The 22,648-nt window shown below is 46.5% G+C and overlaps 1 protein-coding gene across 1 annotated transcript in view; it reads left to right on the forward strand.

Annotated features, from left to right (window-relative positions):
- The window catches only part of LOC130840293 (nascent polypeptide-associated complex subunit alpha, muscle-specific form-like), a 43,868-nt gene extending 21,710 nt beyond the window's left edge, over positions 1 to 22,158 (forward strand). The window contains exons 11-19 of the mRNA XM_057715649.1: positions 187 to 254; positions 4,749 to 4,857; positions 5,908 to 5,983; positions 9,265 to 9,334; positions 10,249 to 10,381; positions 20,085 to 20,179; positions 20,505 to 20,631; positions 21,177 to 21,231; positions 21,480 to 22,158. Of these exons, the coding sequence (XP_057571632.1) occupies positions 187 to 254; positions 4,749 to 4,857; positions 5,908 to 5,983; positions 9,265 to 9,334; positions 10,249 to 10,381; positions 20,085 to 20,179; positions 20,505 to 20,631; positions 21,177 to 21,231; positions 21,480 to 21,510 (764 nt within the window). The 3' untranslated portion in view covers positions 21,511 to 22,158. The remainder of the gene's footprint in view (positions 1 to 186; positions 255 to 4,748; positions 4,858 to 5,907; positions 5,984 to 9,264; positions 9,335 to 10,248; positions 10,382 to 20,084; positions 20,180 to 20,504; positions 20,632 to 21,176; positions 21,232 to 21,479) is intronic.
- Positions 22,159 to 22,648: the final 490 nt, after the last annotated feature.

Genomic DNA, 22,648 nt, shown 5'->3' on the forward strand with positions numbered 1-22,648 from the left:
GAGTGAGCGTGTATCCCATCTGCCGAAGTTCTTGGATGCTTCCTGAATGGGGTTCTCCTCGGCCCAGATAGTGAATTCTGCCATTGGGTTATGCTTCTGGGGGCAACCTTGGCTTCTCTTAAATTACGATAGGGTCTGCTTTCATAAGGAAGATGTTTGGTTTATTCTACTTTTTGAACATTTCAGGATTGATGAGTGTGACAGAGCTTGGAGCCCGGGCCATCATTTATGTACTGGTTTCTGCAGCCTACGTGGTAAGGCGATGTGTGCTGCCTGCTCGGGCAGGAGTCAGAGGGTATGAGAGGGGGCACACCCGGGGGAGCACGTGTGAATTTTGGAGCCAGACACACTGCTGGCTGTGGGTGGGTCCTGGCCGTGCTGCCTCCCAGCTGTGTGATGCTGGGCTTGTTACTTAACCTTTCTGAGCTTTACCTTCCTCATATACACGGCGAGAAAAAATAATACCTACTTAACAGGTGAGGATTAAGACAAAGCATATAAAACACTTAGCACAGTGCCTGGTGTGTTTATGGGAGACACAGAGTTTACTGCAGATACCTTGGTGCTGGGATACAATGGAGAATGAGGTGGAGACAAAACAAACCTGAGATGCGTGAAGAGAGACGGTTGCCGTTTTAGACAGGTGGTCAGGAATGGTCTTCCTGAGTTGCTAGCGGAGTGGAGACTTTGAAGGGCGAGAGGGCGCCAGCCTGGGAAGCCCACGGTCAGAGCTGACCGCACAGGCCCCAAGATGCAGGAGAGCCCTTGTGTGTGTTCAGGGACCTGACGTGAGCCCTGTTGAGGGGTAAGCGAGGAAAGCGGCTTCTCGCCGCTGTGTGGAAGCTGGCTTGGAGGGATGGGGAGGGCGGGAAGGAGGCTGTTGGAATCGTCCAGGGCAGCAAGTGGAAGGCGGCTGGAGAAGGAGGAGGAGCAGAGAGGCTGAGTTAGTGATGCTTTGGGCAGAGCTGAAGCGAAGGGACCAGGGTTTGCACGTGGGAGGCAGTGCTCGGGAAGACTCACAGATGCCTCCAGGGTTTCAGGCTTGAACAACTGCGTGGGGGTCATGCATGTTACCTCCTAATGCTTTTTGACTATCCCAACCTTGTACAAATAGGCCTTTTGTTCGTTTTTGTGGGTTTTTTTAATTACATAAATCACTTGACCTTTTTTTTCTTTTTAAATTTTTTTTTAATTTTAATTTTATTTTGGTCGGGGGCTACTCTTCGTTGAAGTGCACGGGCTTCTCATTGCAGTGGCTTCTCTAGTTGTGGAGCACAGACTCTAGGCGTGTGGGCTTCAGTAGTTGTGGCACACAGCCTCAGTAGTTGTGGCTTGCGGGCTCTAGAGCTCAGGCTCAGTAGTTGTGGCGCACGGACTTAGTTGCTCTGCAGCAAGTGGGATCTTCCTGGAGCAGGGCTCAAACCCATGTCCCTGCCAGTCTGCATTGGCAGGTGGATTCTTTTTTTTTTTTTTTTAATTTATTTTTTATTTGTTGATTCCATTGGTTCTTCATTGCTGTGCACGCATGTGTTTTCTCTCGTTGAGGCCAGCAGGGGCTACTCTTCATTGCAGTGCGCAGGCTTCTCATTGCAATGACTTCTCTTGTTGAGCACGGTTTCTACGCACACGGGCTTCAGTAGTTGTGGCTTGAGGGCTCTAGAGCACAGGCTCAGTAGTTGTGGCACATGGGCTTAGTTGTTCCGCAGCTTGTGGGATCTTCCCAGACCAGGGATCAAACCTGTGTCCCCTGCATTGGCAGGCGGATTCTTTTTTTTTTTTTTAAAGATTTATTTTTATTTATTAGTTGCATTGGGTCTTTGTTGCTGCACATGGGCTTTCTCTAGTTGATGTGAGTGGGGGCTACTCTTCATTGTGGTGTGCTAGCTCCTCATTGTAGTGGCTTCTCTTGTGGAGCACGGGCTCTAGGTACATGGGCTTCAGTAGTTGCACCACATGGGCTCAATAGTTGTGGCTCACGGGTTCTAGAGCACAGGTTCAATAGTTGTGGTGCACAGACTTAGTTGCTCCGCAGCATGTGGAATCTTCCTGGAGCAGGGCTCGAACCCGTGTCCCCTTGCATTGGCAGGCGAATTCTTAACCCCTGCACCACCTAGGAAGTCCGGCGGGTGGATTCTTAACCACTGTGCCACCAGGGAAGTTCCTGTTTCTTGTATATGAAAAACAGATGCCATCTGGGCAGTGGGATGAGGGGCCATTTTTGTTTCTGTTTACATATATTTTTTAGTCTTAAAAGTGAAGGAAGGATTTAGTGGGAGTTACTGTGGTCGCCTAGGAGTGAGAAGGGAGGGTGTCAAGGGGCAAACCCCAAGACGCAGACATCAGGAGCAGAAGGACGGTCCACCAAGAGCCAAGCCAGGCGGGTTGGAAAGGGGACGACCCTGAGAACAGGCTGTGGAAGAAGCCAGGTGGGTGGGTGGAGGTGGTTAGCGTCCCCTGGGTTTAGGGTCACTGCGACCTCTTGGAGCGAGGAGGAGCAGCCAGATGCCGGGACTGACCTTCCAGGGGGTGAAGGACAGAGGCTGCCAGGGAGTCAGTTCTGTAGGTGTGGCTGTTGACGGGGGGATACTCCATCAGGTGAGGGCTTGGTTTGTTTTTGCTTTTTTTTTCATAAATTTATTTATGTATTTATTTATTGGCTGCATTGGGTCTTCGTTGCTGCGTGCAGGCTTTCTCTAGTTGCAGCAAGTGGGGGCTACTCCTCGTTACGGTGCGTGGGCTTCTCATCGCAGGGGCTTCTTTTGTTGTGGAGCACAATTTCTTATTTTACCTTTAATGATTTTAAACACACTACTTTGCATTGATGTGTAAACTGAATGGCTGGTGTGGCTTTCCTGTCCTGTTGTTTGTGGATTTTTCTCCAGCAGACCTCTCCCCTGCGTGGGAAGGATCAGCAGGCAGCTCGGTAGAGAGGTGGGATCTGTTGTGTGACACCTTCACTTTAGGGTTTATGGGTGGGGAGCAGGGAGCAGCAGTCCTGACCTCCCCCACTGCCCCACCCCACCTCGTGTCCCCCAACACGAGAAGGGCTTGGCTCTGAGGTGCTCACACCGCCAGTTTCTGTGCGGTGAGCCTGAGAGGGAGGGCCGGTTGGCAGTGGGGTCTGGTTGTGCTGTCTGGACCCTGTAGTGAGGCCTCATCACTGCCTCCTGGGCCTCCTCCTCTTTCTCATGTGGACTTCAGCTTCCTGTTCCTCTTCCAGAAGCTCGACAGCTCACTTGTTCTCAGTGTTGTTAATGAATTTCTTTTCTGTTAAGCATCTTTACTGACATTTTAGTGGCCTTTTGGGAAGGAAAGGGGTTAAGCGGTGAGCTGGCCATTCAGCTGAAGCCAGTATGCATGCTTTGGGCCCACAAGTCTTGTAAATTTTTATATAGTCAGGTCTATTGTTTTTCAGGTTCTTAATCTTAACAATTTTTAATACATATTTTTAAATTTTTATTTATTTTAATCTTTATTGGAGTATGATTGCTTTACAGTATTGTGTCAGTTTCTGCTGTACAACAAAGTGAAAGAGCCACATGTATACATATATCCCCATATCCCCTCCCTCTTGAGCCTCCCTCCCAGCCTCCCTATCCCACCCCTTTAAGTCTTCACAAAGCATCAAGCTGGTCTCCCTGTGCTCTGTAGTGGCTTCCTACTAGCCATCTATTTTACATTTGGTAGTGTGTATATGTCAGTGCTACTCTCTCACCACGTCCCAGCTTCCCCTCCCCCGGTGTCCTCAAGTCCGTTCTCTACATCTGCATCTCTATTCCTACCCTACCACTAGGTTCATCAGCACCATTTTTCTAGATTCCATATATATGTGTTAGCGTATTTGTTTTTCTCTGTCTGGCTTACTTCACTCTGTATGACAAACTCTAGGTCCCTCCACCTCACTACGAATAGCTCAATTTCATTCCTTTTTATGGCTGAGTAATATTCCATTGAAATACATTTTTTTTTTTAATCACCTGCACTTAGGCTGGTTCTCAAACAGTAACAAATTAGACGGCTCTCAGGAGGATGCTGCTTCTAGTAGGAATAAGAAGTTACAGCTGACAAGCATAAAATGTTAGAAGCAGACATGAGGGCTGAAATCAGCTTACTACACATCCAGCCCCTGAGGGCAGCCTTGCTCTGACAGGATTACAACAGAGGTGACCCTGTAGGTTGAACAGTAATATATTTAAGAAGCAAGCAAGCTTATAGCTTCAGGTTTCCATAACCAGTAATTAAAGTTTTAGCATCTGAAGGGCCATAGTTGGATTTAATGGGTAATCAGACATAAGGAATGTTGGATGCTGAGGTGTGATGATGAGTCAGATTTCATCCACTCTGGTGGAGTTCCTACAGCGTGCCAGGCTTTGTTCTAAGTGCTTTTTTCACATCGTTCATTTTATTTTTATGACTTCTTTATATAGTTATAGTTCATTAAATCCTGTAGAATGGAGCAAGGTTGAACTGACTCTTGATAGTATGTGTTTAGTTTTGCCCTCAGATCCAGCATCTTTAAGAGGTTCTACTTCGATGCCTTTCATGGGGGCAGCGGTCAGGGTGGCTCTTACACGCCTGTAGCAGCCAGCACGGCTGAGCCATCTGCTTACAGTCACACAGCAAGGATGTACTGGAACCGGGTCTAGAACCCGGAGCTCTGACTCTGTCTCAGGTTTCCACACTGGTGGAGCCCAGTGCACTGATATTCTGATTTTCAGACCCTCTGACTTCTTCTTGTTCATTCCTAGGTGCCCCTTGGCTTTGGAGTGACAGCCAGCATCCAGGCGGGCAACGCCCTGGGGGTGGGAAGTGCCCAGCAGGCACGACACTCCTGCATCACTGTCCTCCTGTGTACAGGCGAGTGTGGCACCGCTGCTTGCTTCGCTGCCTTCTGGAGTTTTATCTAAGTTTAAAAATATATGTAAGGGAACTTCCCTGGTGGCTCCGTGGTTAAGAATCCACCTGCCAATTCAGGGGACACGGGTTCGATCCCTGATCTGAGAAGATCCCACATGCTGTGGAGCAGCTAAGCCCGTGCGCAACAACTACTGAGCCCACAAGCCACAACTACTGTGCCTGCAAGCCACAACTACTGAAGCCCGTGCACTTAGAGCCGGTGCTCCACAACAAGAGAAGCCACCACGAGAAGCCCATGCACTGCAATGAAGATTAGCCCCACTCACCGCAATGAAGATTAGCCCCACTCACCGCAACTAGAGAAAGCTTGTGCGCAGCAACGAAGACCCAGTGCAGCCAATAAATAAATAAATAAATAAATCTATTTATTTAAAAAAATATATATATATCAGAATTTCTCTAGGATCTGACTTACAAGGGTGAGTCAAAAATTATCTGCACGCTGGCTGTAGTTTTAACAGAAGTTTTAATATAACCGGAGTGTGGATAATTTTTGATTCACCCCCGTACATATGGAAACTCAACTGAAACCTTTCCTCTTTGTTCTGTCTCGTTTACTCAGTTAAACACAGCTGCTAATTATGGTCTTCTGTCATTAGGTACCAACTAAATACTGTTCCACTTGGTACTAACAGGAATCATTTCAAAGGCAGGTGTTATCATGTGCAGGCTTATTTCTGACCAGAACCTGGTCCAGCTCTCGAGGTTCCTGGACCACTGACCCTGGGGCAGTGGGAATATTCTGGAATCTGAGCAGTTAGAGAAGATTCTGATTGTGTTGTCCTCTTATTGAGCATATTTTCTGAGTCTCCCTTAGAAAAAGGAGTTAGAATCATCTGATCTTAGGTGCTCTTTTCCTAAACAATAAGAAGAAACACTAAATAATTACATTTCTTAAATCACTGACACACGTATCTCATGAGAAGTCAGTACTAGGATTTGTCACACTCTGGACGATTTTCATTTTCTGTTTTCTTCTGTATTTTCCAGGTGTTTGTGTGCTTGCAATGGGCATCTTACTTGCTGCTTTCAAGGATGTGGTTGCTTATGCGTTCACCAGTGACAAGTATGTACCGTCTTCCAGAAGAACACTTTTAGTTTTATGCTTCCTTCTTCACTCTACTTTTCTGACTCTGAGAGGTGAGTAGCATTTTACTCCGTAGGAAAATCTGTAGTGCAGCTGGAGTGAGAACCACAGTACGAAATTTGAACAGGTTTGAATGACAAACACCCATAGAAACCCCCTCCATCCCTCAAATACCCAGTTCATTTATCAAACGCAAGTGGGGTTTTTCTTGTGCTCAGTGTGTTTTTGCTCAGAGATACATAGAAAAAGCACATGGAGAAACCTCATCCCTGGAAAGGCACCTCCCTGTCCAGGGCACACGGACTGCCAGCACACCTGCATCCTCTGGGTGGTGTTTGTGTAAACCATTGACCCAACCTTAGGCTGAGTTTCACTGCATATTCTCTGATGACGTGTTTGCATAACTATTTAGATGCAATGAAGTATCCTGAATAAACCACATCCTTATAAAAAAGCCTCAGTAATTTGCACCGCTTGCCTCAGATTATGCTTATGAAGAAGTTCAGTCTTATTAGTTTTAAGTGTGCTCTTCTGGTTTCACCCAACCTCACTGGTTTCAGACCAGTGCTTAAACATATTCTTGTAAAATCTTAGGATTAAGAAGATGGTCAGATGGAGGAACAGGAACTAGATTGACCCCCCCCCTTCCTTAAGCAACTAAAAAACTGGACAAAATCTATATTTGAAAAAATGGTTTGTAGACATGGGACCACAGGCAGCACAGAGAAATCCCTGAGGGGAAACAGATAAAGAGAACCCTGTGACCACCCTGGCTTACTTTGAGGGAGTTTCCAGGACAAAGTGCAGACGGGGGCCCTGCCAAGCCCCCCCCCCCCCACCTCCTTGGGTTGAGGAAATGGAGTTGGGAGTCGGGGAGGCTCAGGCAGAGTCCCAGAGCAAGGAGGGGGCCCAGAGAGCAAGCGCTGGAGGTCTGCAGGTGACCTCCCTCAAGTCGCGAGCTGACCACTGAGCCCATTACGCGCGTAAGGATTCCACCTGAGGCTGGGGGAGTGGGGTGGGGGGTGGGAAGGAACACCTGAAAGGAGCGGGCAGAACAGTTCCTGAAGCTCATAAAGGGTTGGGAAGAGCCTGTATTTCCACCAACCAGAATGAACAAAACCTCGCAATGCACGGGGTGGCTGGTGGAGCTCTCAGAAGGACCTTGTCTCAACAGAAGGAAAATCAGCCCTGGGATGAAGCCTGCTCTCGTCCCACCTAACAGAGCTCAAAAGCAGACTTTGAGAGGAGCAAACTGTTCCCAAGAAATTTAACTGCATTACAGCTCAAGGGTATTTAAAATATTACAGGAACATGCAGTATCTGACAAAGGAAAATTCACAGTCTGCATCTCATTAAAAATTATCAGGCATACAGAGGAGCAAGAAATTAAAATCCACAGAAACATCAATCCATTGAAACCAACCCAGAAATGAAACACCTGATAGAATTAGTACACAGGGATATTGAAAGTTTTAATAACTATGTTTTGTATTTTCAAGAAGGTAGAGGAAAATATGAGCATGCCAAGGTAAGACAGCAAAGATTTTTTGAAGAACAACAAATTGAACTTATAGAGCTGAAAGAAAATGTCTGAAATGAAAATATAGTGGATGCGCATAACAGCCGATTAGACAGCATGGAAGAAAAGATGAGTGAACTTGAAGATACAGCAGTAGTACATACCCTGAATGAAATGCAGTGAGAAGCAGAGTGAGGAGAGGGGACAGAAAAAAAAACTTGAAGAAATAATGATACATCTTTCTCAGTTTGATAAAATCTTAGAGAGATCTAAAAGGCTATTTAATATAATCACTCATCTTACGTTGGGATTCCTCAAAAACATCCTTGCCAGGTTGTCCCACTTACACATTCATAACCTCAGTGGTGAGGATCTTGCTACCTCCCAAGGCAGCTTTTTTTGTTGTTTTTTTTTTAAGATTTATTTATTTACTTTTGGCTGCGTTGGGTCTTCATTGCTGTGTGTGGGCTTCTCATTGCAGTGGCTTCTCCTGTTGCGGAGCATGGGCTCTAGGCATGCAGACTTCAGTAGTTGTGGCACATGGGCTCAGTAGTTGTGGCTTGCAGGCTTAGTTGCTCCACAGCAGGTGGGATCTTCCCAGACCAGGAATTGAACCTGTGTCCCCTGCACTGGCAGGTGGCCTCTCAACCACTGTGCCACCAAGGAAGTCCCTGGACTTTCTTTAGCTCTAGGAAATTTAGATAAATGATAGAGTGTATGGATTAATTCGACATGTCTCTTTTCTCTGGTTATCTGTCTCTGTATTTTGGGATATTTCCTGAAATTTACCATCCAGGTTGGAATTTAGTCTTCAGCCATGTCCATTTCATTATCCAGGCTTTAGATAGCATGCTGTTTTTAGGGTTCATAGTTTTCATTTCTAATCACTTTTCCAACTGCTCTTTTTCTTTAAGTGCTTATTGCTTATGACTATTTCTAAGAATAGTAAGTATAATTTTTTAAAGTTTCTCTTTTGCTCTTTGCGTTCTGTTTCCTTTTGCACCACCTCTTCTATGTGCTCAGTTTGGTCTTCTGTGGGTGTGCTGTTGATTTCCGTCAGTGTCTGGTGGACACTGGTTTGGTGTGTGTAATCATGGAGGAAGGACCGTGCTGTCACTTCGGCTAGTAGAGGCAGTGCCGCGTGAGCCGCCTCTGTCATCAGGGGTCTGTCCCCGGAGGAGGTCGCTGCTCTGGTGAGACGGTTGCCTGTGGGTTCTGCCTGAACCGGCAGCACCTGTGGGCTCACAGGCTTCCCCACAGGGGCTCTGGGGGGAGCACCGTGGTTGGTTGTGTGTTTTGCATCCACGCGGGCTCTGTGGTGCAGGCCCGCAGTCGCCTCCACTCTGCTGAGTCGCTCTCCAGGGCCCCCGAGCCCTGCGCAGGGCCCTCCCCAGGCAGACCTCCCGCCACAATCAATTCAGGGGTTCTATATAAACACTGGCCTCCAGCTGCGTTTTTGAGGAGGACTCCCAGCTGCAGAGGAAGGCTACCCTTCACAGGCTGAAATCCCCGCATTTTTATAGTCATCGACAGAGTGTTAAGAATTTCCTCTGTAGTGGCAGCCTGGCCCAATCCCTTTTGATGTAAATTCTAACTGGCAACATTTAAATTACTGAGGTTTTGTGAAATAGGAAAGTAGAATTGGACTGAGCTGACTGGTCACTCTGGCAGGTCAGCAGGTAATTAGCACCACACTTAACCGTGAGCTGGGGCCGCTGACGACTTTCTTTCCCTCCAACAGAGACATTACTTCCCTCGTGAGCCGCGTGATTCCTGTTTTCGCGCCTTTTCATCTGTTCGTTGCACTTGCGGTGAGTATCTGGAGTCATTTTTCTCTGTCTACTGTACGCACACAGTTTTGTTTTATGTTTCTAGTTTTGAATTAAATGCCCATGATTTCATTTTTGAAAAGAGGGAGCTTTTGCTTCAAGCAGTTGGAGCCATCTGAGGGACAGGTAGCATCCCAGGTGGGAGGGACCTGAGTTAGCTGGCCTCCCCTACTTCATCTGGGGCCGGATGCTCTGTGTGACTCCTGGCCGGGTGGTGACACCGCCAAGGTGGGCCATGCTACTGTGGAGTCAGCTCTGACCACCAGAGAGTCCTCCTCCTGGCTGATCTGTGGGTGTACAGGGATTTGAAGACCCCTCTGCTAGACCCTGGACTTGTCCCTTGAGGCTTACTCCTGGTTTCAGCAGTTAGTCCTCATGACATGATTTCTGGGCCATTTGCCATCTTGCTTTTCTTCCCAAGGAATTCCTTCTACTTCACACTCACTGTGAAGATGCGGTGGCCATGGTTGGACACTGGCCGTGGCAAGAATGTGACAAGAGAGCGAAACAGTCATCACCCTTCTGGCTCTGGGCATTTTTGAAGCCCAGTTGCATTAATATTTTTCAGCCATGATACCAGACCAGTTTCTGCGGAGACTTCCATCAGTGAAACCTCTACATTTTTTAAACCTATGCTTTTGTGAACCATTTTTAAATGGTCAGGAGGTGTAAATGCCGTTACCTCGTGGGCATTACCTGATGAAAGCTGCCGTGGTTGTTGTTAACGTAACTTCAGAAGCAAACGTTCTCCTTTGTCTCTTACATAAGGTGTGGTCCCTGTCTTGAGACAGGCTATGTGACCGTATTCCGAGCTGTGAAATGCCAGCTTGTGTCCTGACCTGATGCGATGGTGACACCTGAATGACTGCAGCACTGGTTTGGTTTCCTCTCTTTAGGGCACCTCTGGTGGAGTCCTGAGAGGGGCAGGAAAGCAGAAGATGGGCGCTTTCTTGAATGCCATTGGCTATTACGTTTTCGGGTTTCCCCTTGGAGCCTCTCTGATGTTTGCCGCTAACTGTGGGGTAACGGGTACGTGGCTGATTCCTCCATGACTGGCCTCAGAGCCCACGTGTCCGGTTAAGAGAAACTGCTTGAGACACGAAGCAGTTGTCTGACAACCAAAACAGGAAGAATGATGCTCTCCCTAAAGCGTTGTTTTGTGCATAGAATATACGATTTGTGTATTCGGTGTACGAGAACAATTTGTGTACTCAGTATACAAAAACACGGGGAATGTCGACTTGAAGAAAATAAACACAACCCTGCCCTCGGGATGAGACCAAGATTAAGTAATTACAAAATTATTCCATTTGGGCTAAGCACTGTAAAAGCCGTGAGCACCTGTGACAGCTCCCTGGGGTCGTAGTGCGTGAGCTCAGACCTGAGATGGGACTAGACTCACCTAGACGAGGTGACCGCCATTTGTTGAAAAACGATTCTTTCTCTGTTGAATGGTCTTGGCACCTTATCAGCAATCAGTGCAGCAGAGATGTGTGGGTTTATTTCTGGACTCCGCTCTGCTCTTCTGGTCTCTGTGTCTGGCTCACACCAGTACCACACTGCTCAGATTACTGTAGCTGTGTGGTAAGGTGGTTTTTTGTTGTTGTTTTCTTTTGATTTTTATTTGAGTATAGTTGATATACACTATTGCGTTAATTTCTGCTGCACAGCAGAGTGGTTCCGTTATACCTTTTTCAGATTCTTTTCCATTATGGTTTATCCCAGGATATTGAATATAGTTCCCTGTGCTGTACAGTAGGACCTTGTTGTTTATCCATCCTGTATATAGTAGTCTGCATCTGCTAACCCCAAGTTCTCAATCCCCCACTGCCCCCCAGGAACCACAAGTCTGTGCTCTGTGCCTGTGAGTCTGTTTCTGTTTCATATATATGCTCATTTGTGTCGTACTTTAGATTCCTGTGCAATGAGTTTTGAAATCAGAAAGTGAATTCTTCCAAGCTTGTTCTTCTTTTTCCGTTTTTTTGTTTTGGCCATTTAGGGCCCCTTGCAGTTCCATATGAATGAGGATAGCTTTTCCATTTTTGCAAAAAAGGCCATTGGAATTTCTATCCGGATGGCACTGAATCTGTGAGGTTGCTTTGGAGAGAATACTGCCACCTTAAAAATATTGTCTTCCAATCCATGAACACAGAATATCTTTCCATTTATTTAGGTCTTTAATTTCTTACGTCAGTGTTTTGTAGTTTTCAATGTACAAGTCTTTGACTTCCTTGGTTAAATTTATTCCTAGATACTTTACTCTTTTGGATGCTATTGTATCCATAATGGAATTATTTTCTTAATTTCCTTTTCAGGTTGTTCTTTGTGGGTGTATTTAAAATACAGCTGATTTTTGTGTGTTGATCTCATACGTTTGCTGAATTCATTGATTAGCACTAGTATTTTTGTGTGTATGAACTCTTTAGAATTTTCTATATATAGGGTCCATGTCATTGGATAAATAGAAATAGTTTTACTCGTTTTCCAATTTTAATGTCACTTCTCTTTTTTTTTTGCCTTGTCCTACAATAGGATTTTAACATTTTCTTCTATACTCTCCTCCACTACTTTTAAAAATTTTATTTATTTATTTATTTATTTATTTATTTATTGGCTGCGTCAGATCTTAGTTGTGGCATGTGGGATCTTTTGTTGTGGCACATGGGCTCTGTGCTGAGGTGCTTGGGGTTCTCTAGTTGTGGCACATGGGTTTTTCCTCTTCTCTAGTTGTGGCACGCAGGCTCCAGGGCACGTGGGCTCTGTAGTTTGGGGCATGCAGGCTCTCTAGTTGAGGCTCACGGGCTCAGTAGTTTTGGCATCCGGGCTTAGTTGCCCTGTGGCATGTGGGATCTTAGTTCCTTGACCAGGGATCAAACCTGCATCCCTTGCATTGGAAGGTGGATTCTTTACCGCTGGACCACCAGGGAAGGGAAGTCCCTTTATTTTTACAAATTTTTATTGGGGTATAGTTGATTTACAGTGTTGTGTTGGTTTCAGGTGTACAGCAGAGTGAATCAGTTACACATATACACATATCCACTCTTCTTTACATTTTATTCCCATATAGGTCATTACAGAGCAGTACTTTTATTTTTAATTAAAAAATAATGTAAAGCTATAATTTATAGGATGTGAGATAATTTTCATGAAGGGCTTTTGCAGAAATATGCTAGGCATTTATGTACATTGTTGTTCAAATTCATGATGACATCAGATACAGTCTCCCCGGTAGCTCCATTTTACACCTGGAGAAGCTAAAGCCTGCCCAGGTGAGGTGATGCGTCCTCAGGAAGTCGGTGAGGGGATAAGCTTTGAAGCCAGATGCTCCCGAGCCGCTCTTTTACTGCGATGCCCGTCTCCGAGGTCTGTGATTCCCTGCACGCGAGGCGGGGGCGCTGGAGTCCAGGGCACGCAAGGGAAAACAGGGAGAGCCCCCCGCACCCCCAGCTCTTGGTTTTCATTCCTCTCTGTTCTTGGGCACTTCTGCCACCTTTTGCCCCTGGGAGGTAGGCCGTCCCGAGGGCCGGGAGATGGTCCTCTTTCTGTCTGTCCTGTCCCCCCCTCAACCCGGGGCGGGCGGGGGGCCCGGGGCTCGCAGCTGTCACCTCGCGGCCGACGTGGCGCCTGAGCCCCCGCTGCGCGGCGCCCCGGCTCCCGGCCCCTTCCCGGCCGGGACCCCCCTCGAGCCCCGGCCCGCAGTCTGCGTCCGCTCGCAGACGGCGGCTGGGAGCCGGGGCGCCCGCTCACGAAGGGGGCGCGAGGGGAGGTGCTCGAGGCGGCCTCTGTGGTCCGGACGCCGCGTCTCCTCCCCAGCGGAAGTCTTCCCTCCGGGGTTTCATCTCGGGCGAGGCCGCGTGGTCTCCGTCTGCGGAGGGCGCGGGCCCGGCCGCCGAGGCCTCGGCGTGCTTGGACTGGGCTGGCCGAAGAGCGCGTTCGGTTTCCAGTAAAACTAAACGACGTTTTTCATTTTCACCGAGAACGTTATGGGACAACGGATTCATGCACCGAACGAACGTTTGGCCCAGCCAGGAAACGCTGCTCCTCCAACACCTTCAGCTCCTGTGTTCAGACGCCGGGCGAACACGGTGGAAATGCCAGCCTTGGCTCCACGTAGTTTTCTGTCATTTTCCTTGTAAAGCGTTTGCCCGTTTCTTGTTAAGTGTATCGCCAGACATCGTATGCGTCTGCGCCCATTGTAGACGAGGCCTTCCCTTCCATCCTATAATCTAAGGGGTGGTTTGTATACACGAGGGCTGTTAATGACTGTATGTGAGTTTTGTAGTTTGTTAAAATTCTGAATTCCTCTTGAGTAGTTTTCAGTTGATTCCCACGGGTTTTCCAGGCACACAGTCATATTGTGTACAAATAGTTTTATATTCTCCTTATGTTATACCACTGATTTCTTTATCCTGCCTGAAGCCTCTAGTAGAATAATAAACTGTGTGGTAATAGCGGAGATGCTTGTCTTGTTTAGGACTTTAGAGGCAGTGCTTCGGATGTTTCTCTACTAAATAGTGGGCTGGAATTGGGGCTGATATACACACACACAGTGTAAACACACATACGTTAAGACGTGTGTGCATGTCTTGTTAAATCATGTTTAGGAATTATCCATGGGGTCTGCTTTATTGAAAGTTTCCAACAGGAATGGTTGAGCATTTTGTGAAATGTAATTACATGGTATGTAAACAGAAATAGTTTTACTCCTTCCTTTCTAATTTTTATGCCTTGTATTTCTTTTTCTTATTGTCCTGGCAAGAATTTCTACAATTGGATACTAACATTTTTTCAATATTCTCCTGTAGTGCTTTTTAAATTTTTTATTTCGTAATTAAAAAGAAATTTTAACCGTAGTTGATGTATATTATACGCTACAGTATAGTGGTTCCAGTTTTTAAAGATTATGCCCCATTTAGAGTTATTGTAAGATATTTGCTGTTCCCTGTGCTGCACAGTATGTCCTTGTGGCTTATTTTACACATGAGAGTTTGCGCCTCTTCCTCCCCTGCTCCTCTACTGCCTCTCCCCACAGGTAACCACTAGTTTGTTCTCTATATCTGTGAGTCTGCTTGTTTTTTGTTATACTCACTAGTTAGTGGTATTTTTTTGAGATTCCACATATAAGTGATATCATACAGTATTTGTCTTTCTCTGTCTGACTTATTTCACTTAGCATAATGCCCTTCAAGTCTATCCATGTTGCTGCAGATGGAAAAATTCCATTCTTTTTTTTTTTAATTCCATTCTTTTTAATGGCTGAGTAGTATTCCATTGGACACACACACACACACACACACACACACACACACACTTCTTTATCCATTCATCTGTTGATTAACACTTAGGTGCTTCCAAATCTTGGCAATTGTAAATAATGCTGCTGTGAACATTGGGATGCATGTATCTTATGGAAGGAATATTTTTGTTTTTTTCGAATATATACCCAGGAGTGGAATTCCTGGGTCATGTGATAGTTCTGTTTTTAGTTTTTTGAGGACCCTCCATACTGTTTTCCACAGTGGCTGCACCATTTACATTCTCACTGTGTAGGAGGGATCCCTTTTCCCAACATCCTCACCAGCACTTGTTCTTTGGTTCTTTTTGATGATGGCCATTGTGACAGGTGGGAGGTGATATCACGTGGTTTTGCATTTCCCTGATGATTACAGATGCTGAACATGTTTTCATGTGCCTGTTGGCCATTTATATGTCCTCTTTGGAAAATTTTCTATTCAATTCTGCCCATTTTTTAATTGGGTTGTTTTTTTTTTTTTGATGCTGAGTTGTATGAGCTATTTATTTACATACGAGGGTGAGTCAAAAATTATCTGCAGCCTGGCTGTAAAATTTACATAAGTTTTAATATAACCAGAGTGCAGATAATGTCTGACTCACCCACATATGTTGGATATTAACCCTTTATTGGTCATATCATTTGCAAGTATTTTCTCCCTTTCAGTAGGATGTCTTTACATTTTGTTGATGTTTTCCTTTGCTCTGCAAAAGCTTTTACATTTTATTAGGCCCCATTTGGGTCTTTTTGTTTGTTTGTTTATTTTTCCTTTGTTTTTAGGAGATGGGTCCAAAAAAAAAATTGCTATAATTTATGTAAACAGTGTTCTCCCTATGTTTTCCTCTAGGAGTTTTATGATATCTGGCCTTACATTTAGATCTTTAATCCATTTTGGGTTTATTTTTGTGTACGGTGTTAGGGAGTGTTCTAAATTCATTCTTTTACATGTAGCTGTCCAGTTTTCCCAGCACCACTCATTGAAGAGGCTGTCTTTTCTCCCTTGTGTACTCTTACCTTCTTTGTTGTACATTAATTGACCACAGGTGTGTGGGTTTACTTCTGGGCTCTCTGTTCTGTTCCACCGATCTATGTGTCTGTTTTTGTGCCAGTACCAGACTGTTTTGATTATTGTAGTTTTGTAGTCTACTTTGAAGTCATGGAGTGTAATTCCTCCAGCTCTGTTCTTCTTTCTCAGGATTGTTTTCGCTATTATTTTGTGTTTCTGTACAAATTTTAGAGTTATTCTAGTTCTGTGAAAAATACCATTGAAATCTTGATGGGAATTGCACTGAATCTATACATTGTGTTGGGTAGGATGGTCATTTAACAATATTAATTATTCCAGTCCAAGAACATGGTATATCTTTCCATCTGTTTGTGTTGTCTTCAGTTTGTTTCATCAGTGTCTTATAGTTTTCTGACTACAGGTCTTTTACCTCCTTAGGTAGGTTTTTTTTGTTTTGTTTTTTTAATAAATTTGTTTTTTTGGCTGCGTGGGGTTTTTGTTGCTGTGCACGTATTTTCTCTGGTTGCGGTGAGCAGGGGCTACTCTTCGTTGTGGTGCGTGGGTTTCTCAGTGTGGTGGCTTCTCTTGTTGCAGAGCATGGGCTGTAGGTGTGCAGGCTTCGGTAGTTGTGGCAATTGGGCTCAGTAGTTGTGGCACACGGGCTTAGTTGCTCTGAGGCATGTGGGATCTTCCCAGACCAGGGACTGAACCCATGTCCCCTGCACTGGCAAGCAGATTATTAACTACTGCGCCACCAGAGAAGTCCCATCCTTAGGTAGGTTTATTCCTACGTATTTTTTTCTCTTTGATGCAATGGTAAATGGGATTATTTCCTTAATTTCTCTTGCTGATAGTTAGTTGTTAGTATACAGAAGCGCATTACAGTTGTTAGTATATAGGAATAATCTCATTGATACTTTTATTTTTAATTAAAAAATAACTTCTTGGTGCCATGGAGATGATTCTGTAGCTTTCCTCCTTAGATCTATTATGACGATAAATGATGCTATTAGCTTTCTTCATATTGAATGATCCTGATTATTATGTGCTACTCTTTTAGTGAGCTGCCGGACTCTGCTAATATGCTATTTAATTTTGCAAAGATATAAGGAAGATTGGTCTGTAGTTTCCTTTTTGTGTGTAATCTTTCTAAGGTTATGATATTAATAGTATTATTACACACTCACTACATAAGGAAAATTAAAAATGTTCTGTTTTTGTATTCCCTGTTGTAATTCACATAGTAAAAGAATGATCTGTTTTATAAAGGTCTGTCTAAATTCTATGAAACTGTCATGCCCGGTGTTTTGGACTTTGTTACAGTTTTCACAGTTTCTTCTCTGAAAATCAGTTTGTTTACACTTTATATCTTTTAGGGGGTGAGTCAACTTTGTCAAATTATACATATTTTCAGAAATGTATCCATTTTATCAAGATTCTAAACGTAGAGAAGTGTGCAAAATAATCTGCCATGTGCTCTTGGGGTCAGTTGTTGTATGCTCTGTGTTTACGTCCATGCCTGCAGTTTCTGGCGATTTCCTCAGTAACGAACTATCATCTTCAGGAACAGTCTGACCGGGGGACTGACCGCAGGCTGTCGTTGGTTTTCAAGCAGCTCCTTTGGTTCTGTCAGCTGGCACTTGCACCATGTGCACAATTCTGAGTCTGTCCCCACTGCTCTGGGAAGTGTTAACCCTGCAGCTGCTGTGAGAGCCTTCTGTGTCCTCACAGACAGAGGAGCTTAGCGTCTCATCCAGGCTTTTTGGAGATTTTGTCATGTGATGACTTAATGAGTGACTGTCCTCGGTGTCACGTCTGATTGGACGACCGGCTCAGGTTGGGAGCCTGTGGGTACTGATCAGTGTCGAGCAGGACTTCGTCCTTCTCTGTTTGGGGCACAGACGTGTTTACTGTGGTCTCATCCCTACCGAGCAGCGTCCTCGACGCCAGAGAGATCCCGTTTAAGCATGTAGCCAGAGCCTCTGCCTTAGGAGCTGCTGGGGTGTCACAGCTCACCTTTACTCTGAAAAAGCAAAAGCCCTGAAAACCTCTCCTCTGTTAGACTCTAAGCTCCCTTAGGATAAGAATGCGTCAGATTTCCCTCTTTGTTCATAAAAGGGCTTCTTGCTGTTGTGCTTGTTTAGCAGGTGCTCAGATTTGTTAAATATGTTGTAACAATATGGAAGTTCTGTGAAAATACATAAAAAATATAAAGAAAATTAAAATCACCTCTAGTTTACTCCTCAAATTTAAAACCTGAGGCATTTCAATGTATTTTATTCCAGCCTTTTAAAATTATTTTTATCCCAGTATTTTTTCCCCACAAAAGTGGGTTTTGCTGAATATGTAATTTCCCCGGCCCACGTTAAAGACATGGTTTTTTAGTAGTTCTCTATTATGTCCTTGTATTGTTTATTTAATGCTTCCCTAACAGTGGGCATTTAAACTGCTCCCCTTTAATTTTTTAATTTTTTTATTGAAGTATAGTTGACCTATAATGGTGTGTTAATTTCTGCTGTACAGCACAGCGACTCGGTTATACACATACATTCTTTTTCATATTCTTTGCCATTATGGTTTATTCCAGGATACTGAATATAGTTCCCTGGGCTACACAGCAGGTCCTTGTCGTTTATCCATTCTGTGTGTAACAGTTTACAGCTGCTAATCCCGAACTCCCAATCCGTCCCTCCCCCACCCCTCTTGACAACCACAAGTCTGTTCTCAGTCTGTGAGTCTGTTTCTGTTTCATAGATAAGTTCGTGTCATATTCAGATTCCACAGATGTGTTGTCATGTGGTGTTTGTCTTTCTCCTAACTTATTTCACTTAGTGTGATGGTCTCCAGGTCCATCCATGTGGCTGCAAATGGCATTCTTCCATTCTCTTTGTGGCTGAGTCGTATTCCATCGTATACCTGCACCACGTCTTTGTCCACTTCTCTGCCGATGGCCTTTTAGGTTGTTTCTATGTCTTGGCTGTTGTGAACAGTGCTGCTGTGAACATAGGGGTGCTTCTGTCTTTTTGAATTAGAGTTTTGTCTGGGTATATGCCCAGGAGTGGGATTGCTGGGTCATATGGAAGCTCTGTTTTTAGTTTTTTAGGGACCCTCCATACTGCTCTCCATAGTGGCTGCACCAATTTACATTCCCATCGGCAGTGTAGGAGGGCTCCCTTTTCTCCACACCTTCTCCAGCATTTGTTATTTGTAGACTTTTCAAAGAAGGCCATTCGGACCGGGGTGAGGTGGTACCTCACTGCAGCTTTGATTTGCGTTCCTCTGACAATCAGCGATGTTGTAAGTTGCTCTTCTCCTAAATAACATGTGGGGAGCATCCCAGGAATGCGAGTTATTGACGGCATTCCTGAATCTCTCCTCAGGAGGGACTCCCAGGAATGGAATCGGTCCATCAGAGGGTGTAAACTGTCCGTCCATCTGCTTCTCAACTCGAGTGGTTAACGCAGTGAAGTGGCCAGGAGTCCAGGGAGGCCCAGCCTTGGCGACCCCTTGCCGGTGTGGGGCCCCAGACGCGCAGCGGACAGTTAGCAGACTCCTCCCCCGTCTGTACTGTGTTCCAGCTCAGGCCTGAACAGCTGGCTTTGTAGTGCAGGTACTGATGTGTGACTGGGTATGTCACATCCACTTTGATATGTAACGATATCGAAGTGGTTTCATTTCTTCTCATAAGGAGATAGGCACTGTTTACAGTGTTTCTCAGGGATGTCTTGCACACAGCAGTTGGAAAGATGGTTTTCAAAGCAGGCTTTTAGAGACATCAGGTCTCTCACAGGTACAGGCACACACCTGTCTGAAGCCTTCCAGTGGGTTCCCTCTAGACTCGGAATCAAACCTCCCTGCAGGCCTGGAACACTCTGCTTCCCTGACCTTCCGCCCTCTCCTCCCCACCCTCCCTGGCCTTTCTGCTCCTGGGACGTGAAGATGGGGTCCTTCTGGGCCTGCTCTTCCCCCGCCCTGGAGCCGGCACAGCGGGTCCCCCCCCCACCCCGGTCTCCCCTCAGAGCCCCCGACGGTCGTCTCGACTCTGGGCTGCTCTTCTCACCCTTAAAGCATCCTGTTTCCTTGTTTTCTGCCTGTGTCCCCTCCAGGCAGGCGCGGGTCTTGGCCTGTTCAGGTCTGTGTTTCTAGCACTTCAGACAGCACCCGGCACAAATAAAGCCAGGGAATATTTGTCACGTCAACATATAAAGCCGCAGAGTGTTTGGGGCTGTTTCTTATTGTTTATTGGTAGACTGAGTGCCACTGATAGGTCAGTGTTGAGCTTGGGTCTGACCCTGGTTCGTAATTATATAAGGTTTAGGGAGGTGATGTGAACTGCAGTTTACGCTGTGGATACAGTAGCTACGGAAGAATGTCAGTGGTGGCAGGAGCAGAACCGCACAGAATCTAAATGGGATCCCTGTTTCCACCCACAGGTCCCTGGTCCGGGCTGATGGTGCGTGTCTTCTTTCAAACCGTCTTCTACTTGGTGTACCTCTGGAGGATAAACTGGAACCGAGCGGCAGAGCAGGTAACAGAGGGCGGGTCCTCTGAGAGACGGGGCCCTCTTGATCCCGGGGCAGGTGAGGAGTCTTTCGGGGTGAAAATGGTAAGAAATCCACTGGCCTCACGACGCACTTTCACTCGTGAAATGCATGGGACGTGAGAGCCGGGGCAAAAGGCAGTCCTGGCTCAGCACGGTTTCCTCTTCACGTGGAGCTCATTTAGTGTCTGCTGAGCAGGACTCAGCCAGAGAGAGAGAGAGAATTAGCTTAGGAACTCTTCTGCTGTTCTGGTGTGGTTGTCTTAGAAAACAGTCGTGTTTCCTGTTTTCCTGATCTGTTGTCTAATTTCAGGCGGTCTGTGGTTCCCTAAGAAGCCGAATGCCAAGTGTCTGGGATCAGGGGAGCCCTTGGGGGCAGCAGCCTGTCCTGCGGGTGGAGGACGGGCATCCTGACCCTCCGGGCACCTGTGTGTTGACGTGTGAGCCCTGCTGCCTGGGTCAGGGTTTGAGGCGAGACGGGTGGGAGGTCGGCTGAGGGACGTGTCCTGGGTGAGGAGACGTGAGGGGGGGTTGAGGTGTGCAGACCGCCAGCATCTGCGTCTTGACCACCCTTGAGGTTCACGGCCCTTTGACCCTGCTTACGGTGACGTGTCCTGCCTCCCTTCAGCGTGAGCCACGGAGGCAGTGAAGTTGGACCATAAACTACCCCTTAGGTGACTGTACCGTTTATCTCTAGACTTTGCTCCTTTTATCGGGATTTAGGGGCAGTAAAGGGCACAGTGCAGAAAATATGCTCAGTTTGCACCTGTGGCAACAAGTGGCTCTTTATGGCATTTTTGTGCACTGATACTGGGAAGAATAGTGGTTTCTAGTGTCGTGTTCTAGCGTCACTGGCACTTTCAGGACCAAGCGAGACCGCCTTGATGCTGTGACCCCTCTAGTATAGTTTCCGCGGGAGCTAATTTAACGGCGGGGAAGTGACCTTGCCCGACCACACCTGGTTTACCTGGGACGCTCTGTTTAGGCACAGATTCGGGCCTGGCTGCAAGGGATGAAAGAGGCTGTGCCCATCGCAGTAGGTGAGTTTCCGGGGACATTGTTCTCAGGCCTGGCGCCGAGCGCCTGCTCCCTGGCCCTGTAGAGCTGGCCTCCCCCCTTCTGCCTGGAGACCAGCTGTGGTTCCCTGCGAGAACGTGCCGAGGGTGACCCCACGTGACAGCCAGGGACGGATGGGCGCTGGTCACGACACGACATCGGCGCGCGTCCCCTTCAGGAATGCCCTTCTCTCAGACTAGCAGTTAAGTGTCTCACTGTTCTCTGCAAACAGATCTGTCCATCCTAGAGAAAGAGGTGCCTGAGGGGGTGATTCTACCTGATGTCATCTGACCGGAGAGCCAGACCTCGCAGCTGGTGGAGACCAGCTCGTGCGGGGCGGCCACCGTCGGGGAGGTCTTGGCGGGGACCCAGCTGATTCTGTATTGCGGGGCGGCCGTGCCTTTCGCTGTCACTGTCCTTGAAGCAGGGATTTTAATACGCGTTTTCAGGGACCGTGGCTGAAACAGAATCACCGCCGCCTACAAGCCAGCAGTGAAGATGACGGGACGCGTGGCAAGCGACCCCGTCCCCGGGACAGTGGTTCCGCTCTCAGCTGGGTGTGGAAAGGATACCAGTGCTGTCTTCTCAGTTATTCTGAGAACATGCACGATCTTACTGCTTACTGGAGATCAAGAAGAGTGTTACAATTTTAACTAAACTTTTCTCCCAAACATTAAATAACTCCGTCATGGTTTTTAAATCTGCAAATTTGGTTTTCCCAGCTGTAAGTGTTCTTTACTCTGTCTCATATTTAATTTGTCTCCTAGGAAAGCAGGCCCTTGCCCTCAAACATTAACTGCCGGTCATGTCGTGTGTGTGTGTTTCTCTGTTACGTGTTCCGTCTCATCTGTGAGAGTGTATGAAGTGCTGTCAGGTCCTGTGTCGGGTGCTGCTGCGTACGCGCTTATAAAATAAACACCTTAAAATGTAAAATGTGTGCTCAGACTACTTCCACCTAAATGATAACGTGTAGCTTATTGCCTTTTAAGAAATTTGTGTTTGATTTTCTAGTTAATATGAAAGTTTATCTGTGTTCTCCTGCTGCCCGGTTTCCAGATGCTTGCAGGTATGGCTGCACCTCCTGGTGGAGGTTTTTAGAGCCTTTTATAGGGAACGGGACCAACCCAAATAGGAAGTCCTAACAAAAATGACGGACGCTGGAGCTTCCCCAACACGAAGCCCACCCGATGACCTGGCAGGCATTCCCCGGCCCCTCTCCGGGGCGAGCCCCCCACCCCGGGAGGAGAGCAGGCAGAGCTGGGACAGACCAGTCAGAGGAGACGGCGGCTGCAGGGTTCAGAGGGCACCGCACGCTGTCACCATGCTGCAGGAGCAACACTCAGGAAAGCTTAGAGGCGACAGTCACATGATGTAAAATGAACCTTTCCAAGTGTATAATTC

Source organism: Hippopotamus amphibius, chromosome 17 (genome assembly GCF_030028045.1).
Source record: "Hippopotamus amphibius kiboko isolate mHipAmp2 chromosome 17, mHipAmp2.hap2, whole genome shotgun sequence".
Taxonomy (NCBI): Eukaryota; Metazoa; Chordata; class Mammalia; order Artiodactyla; family Hippopotamidae; genus Hippopotamus; species Hippopotamus amphibius.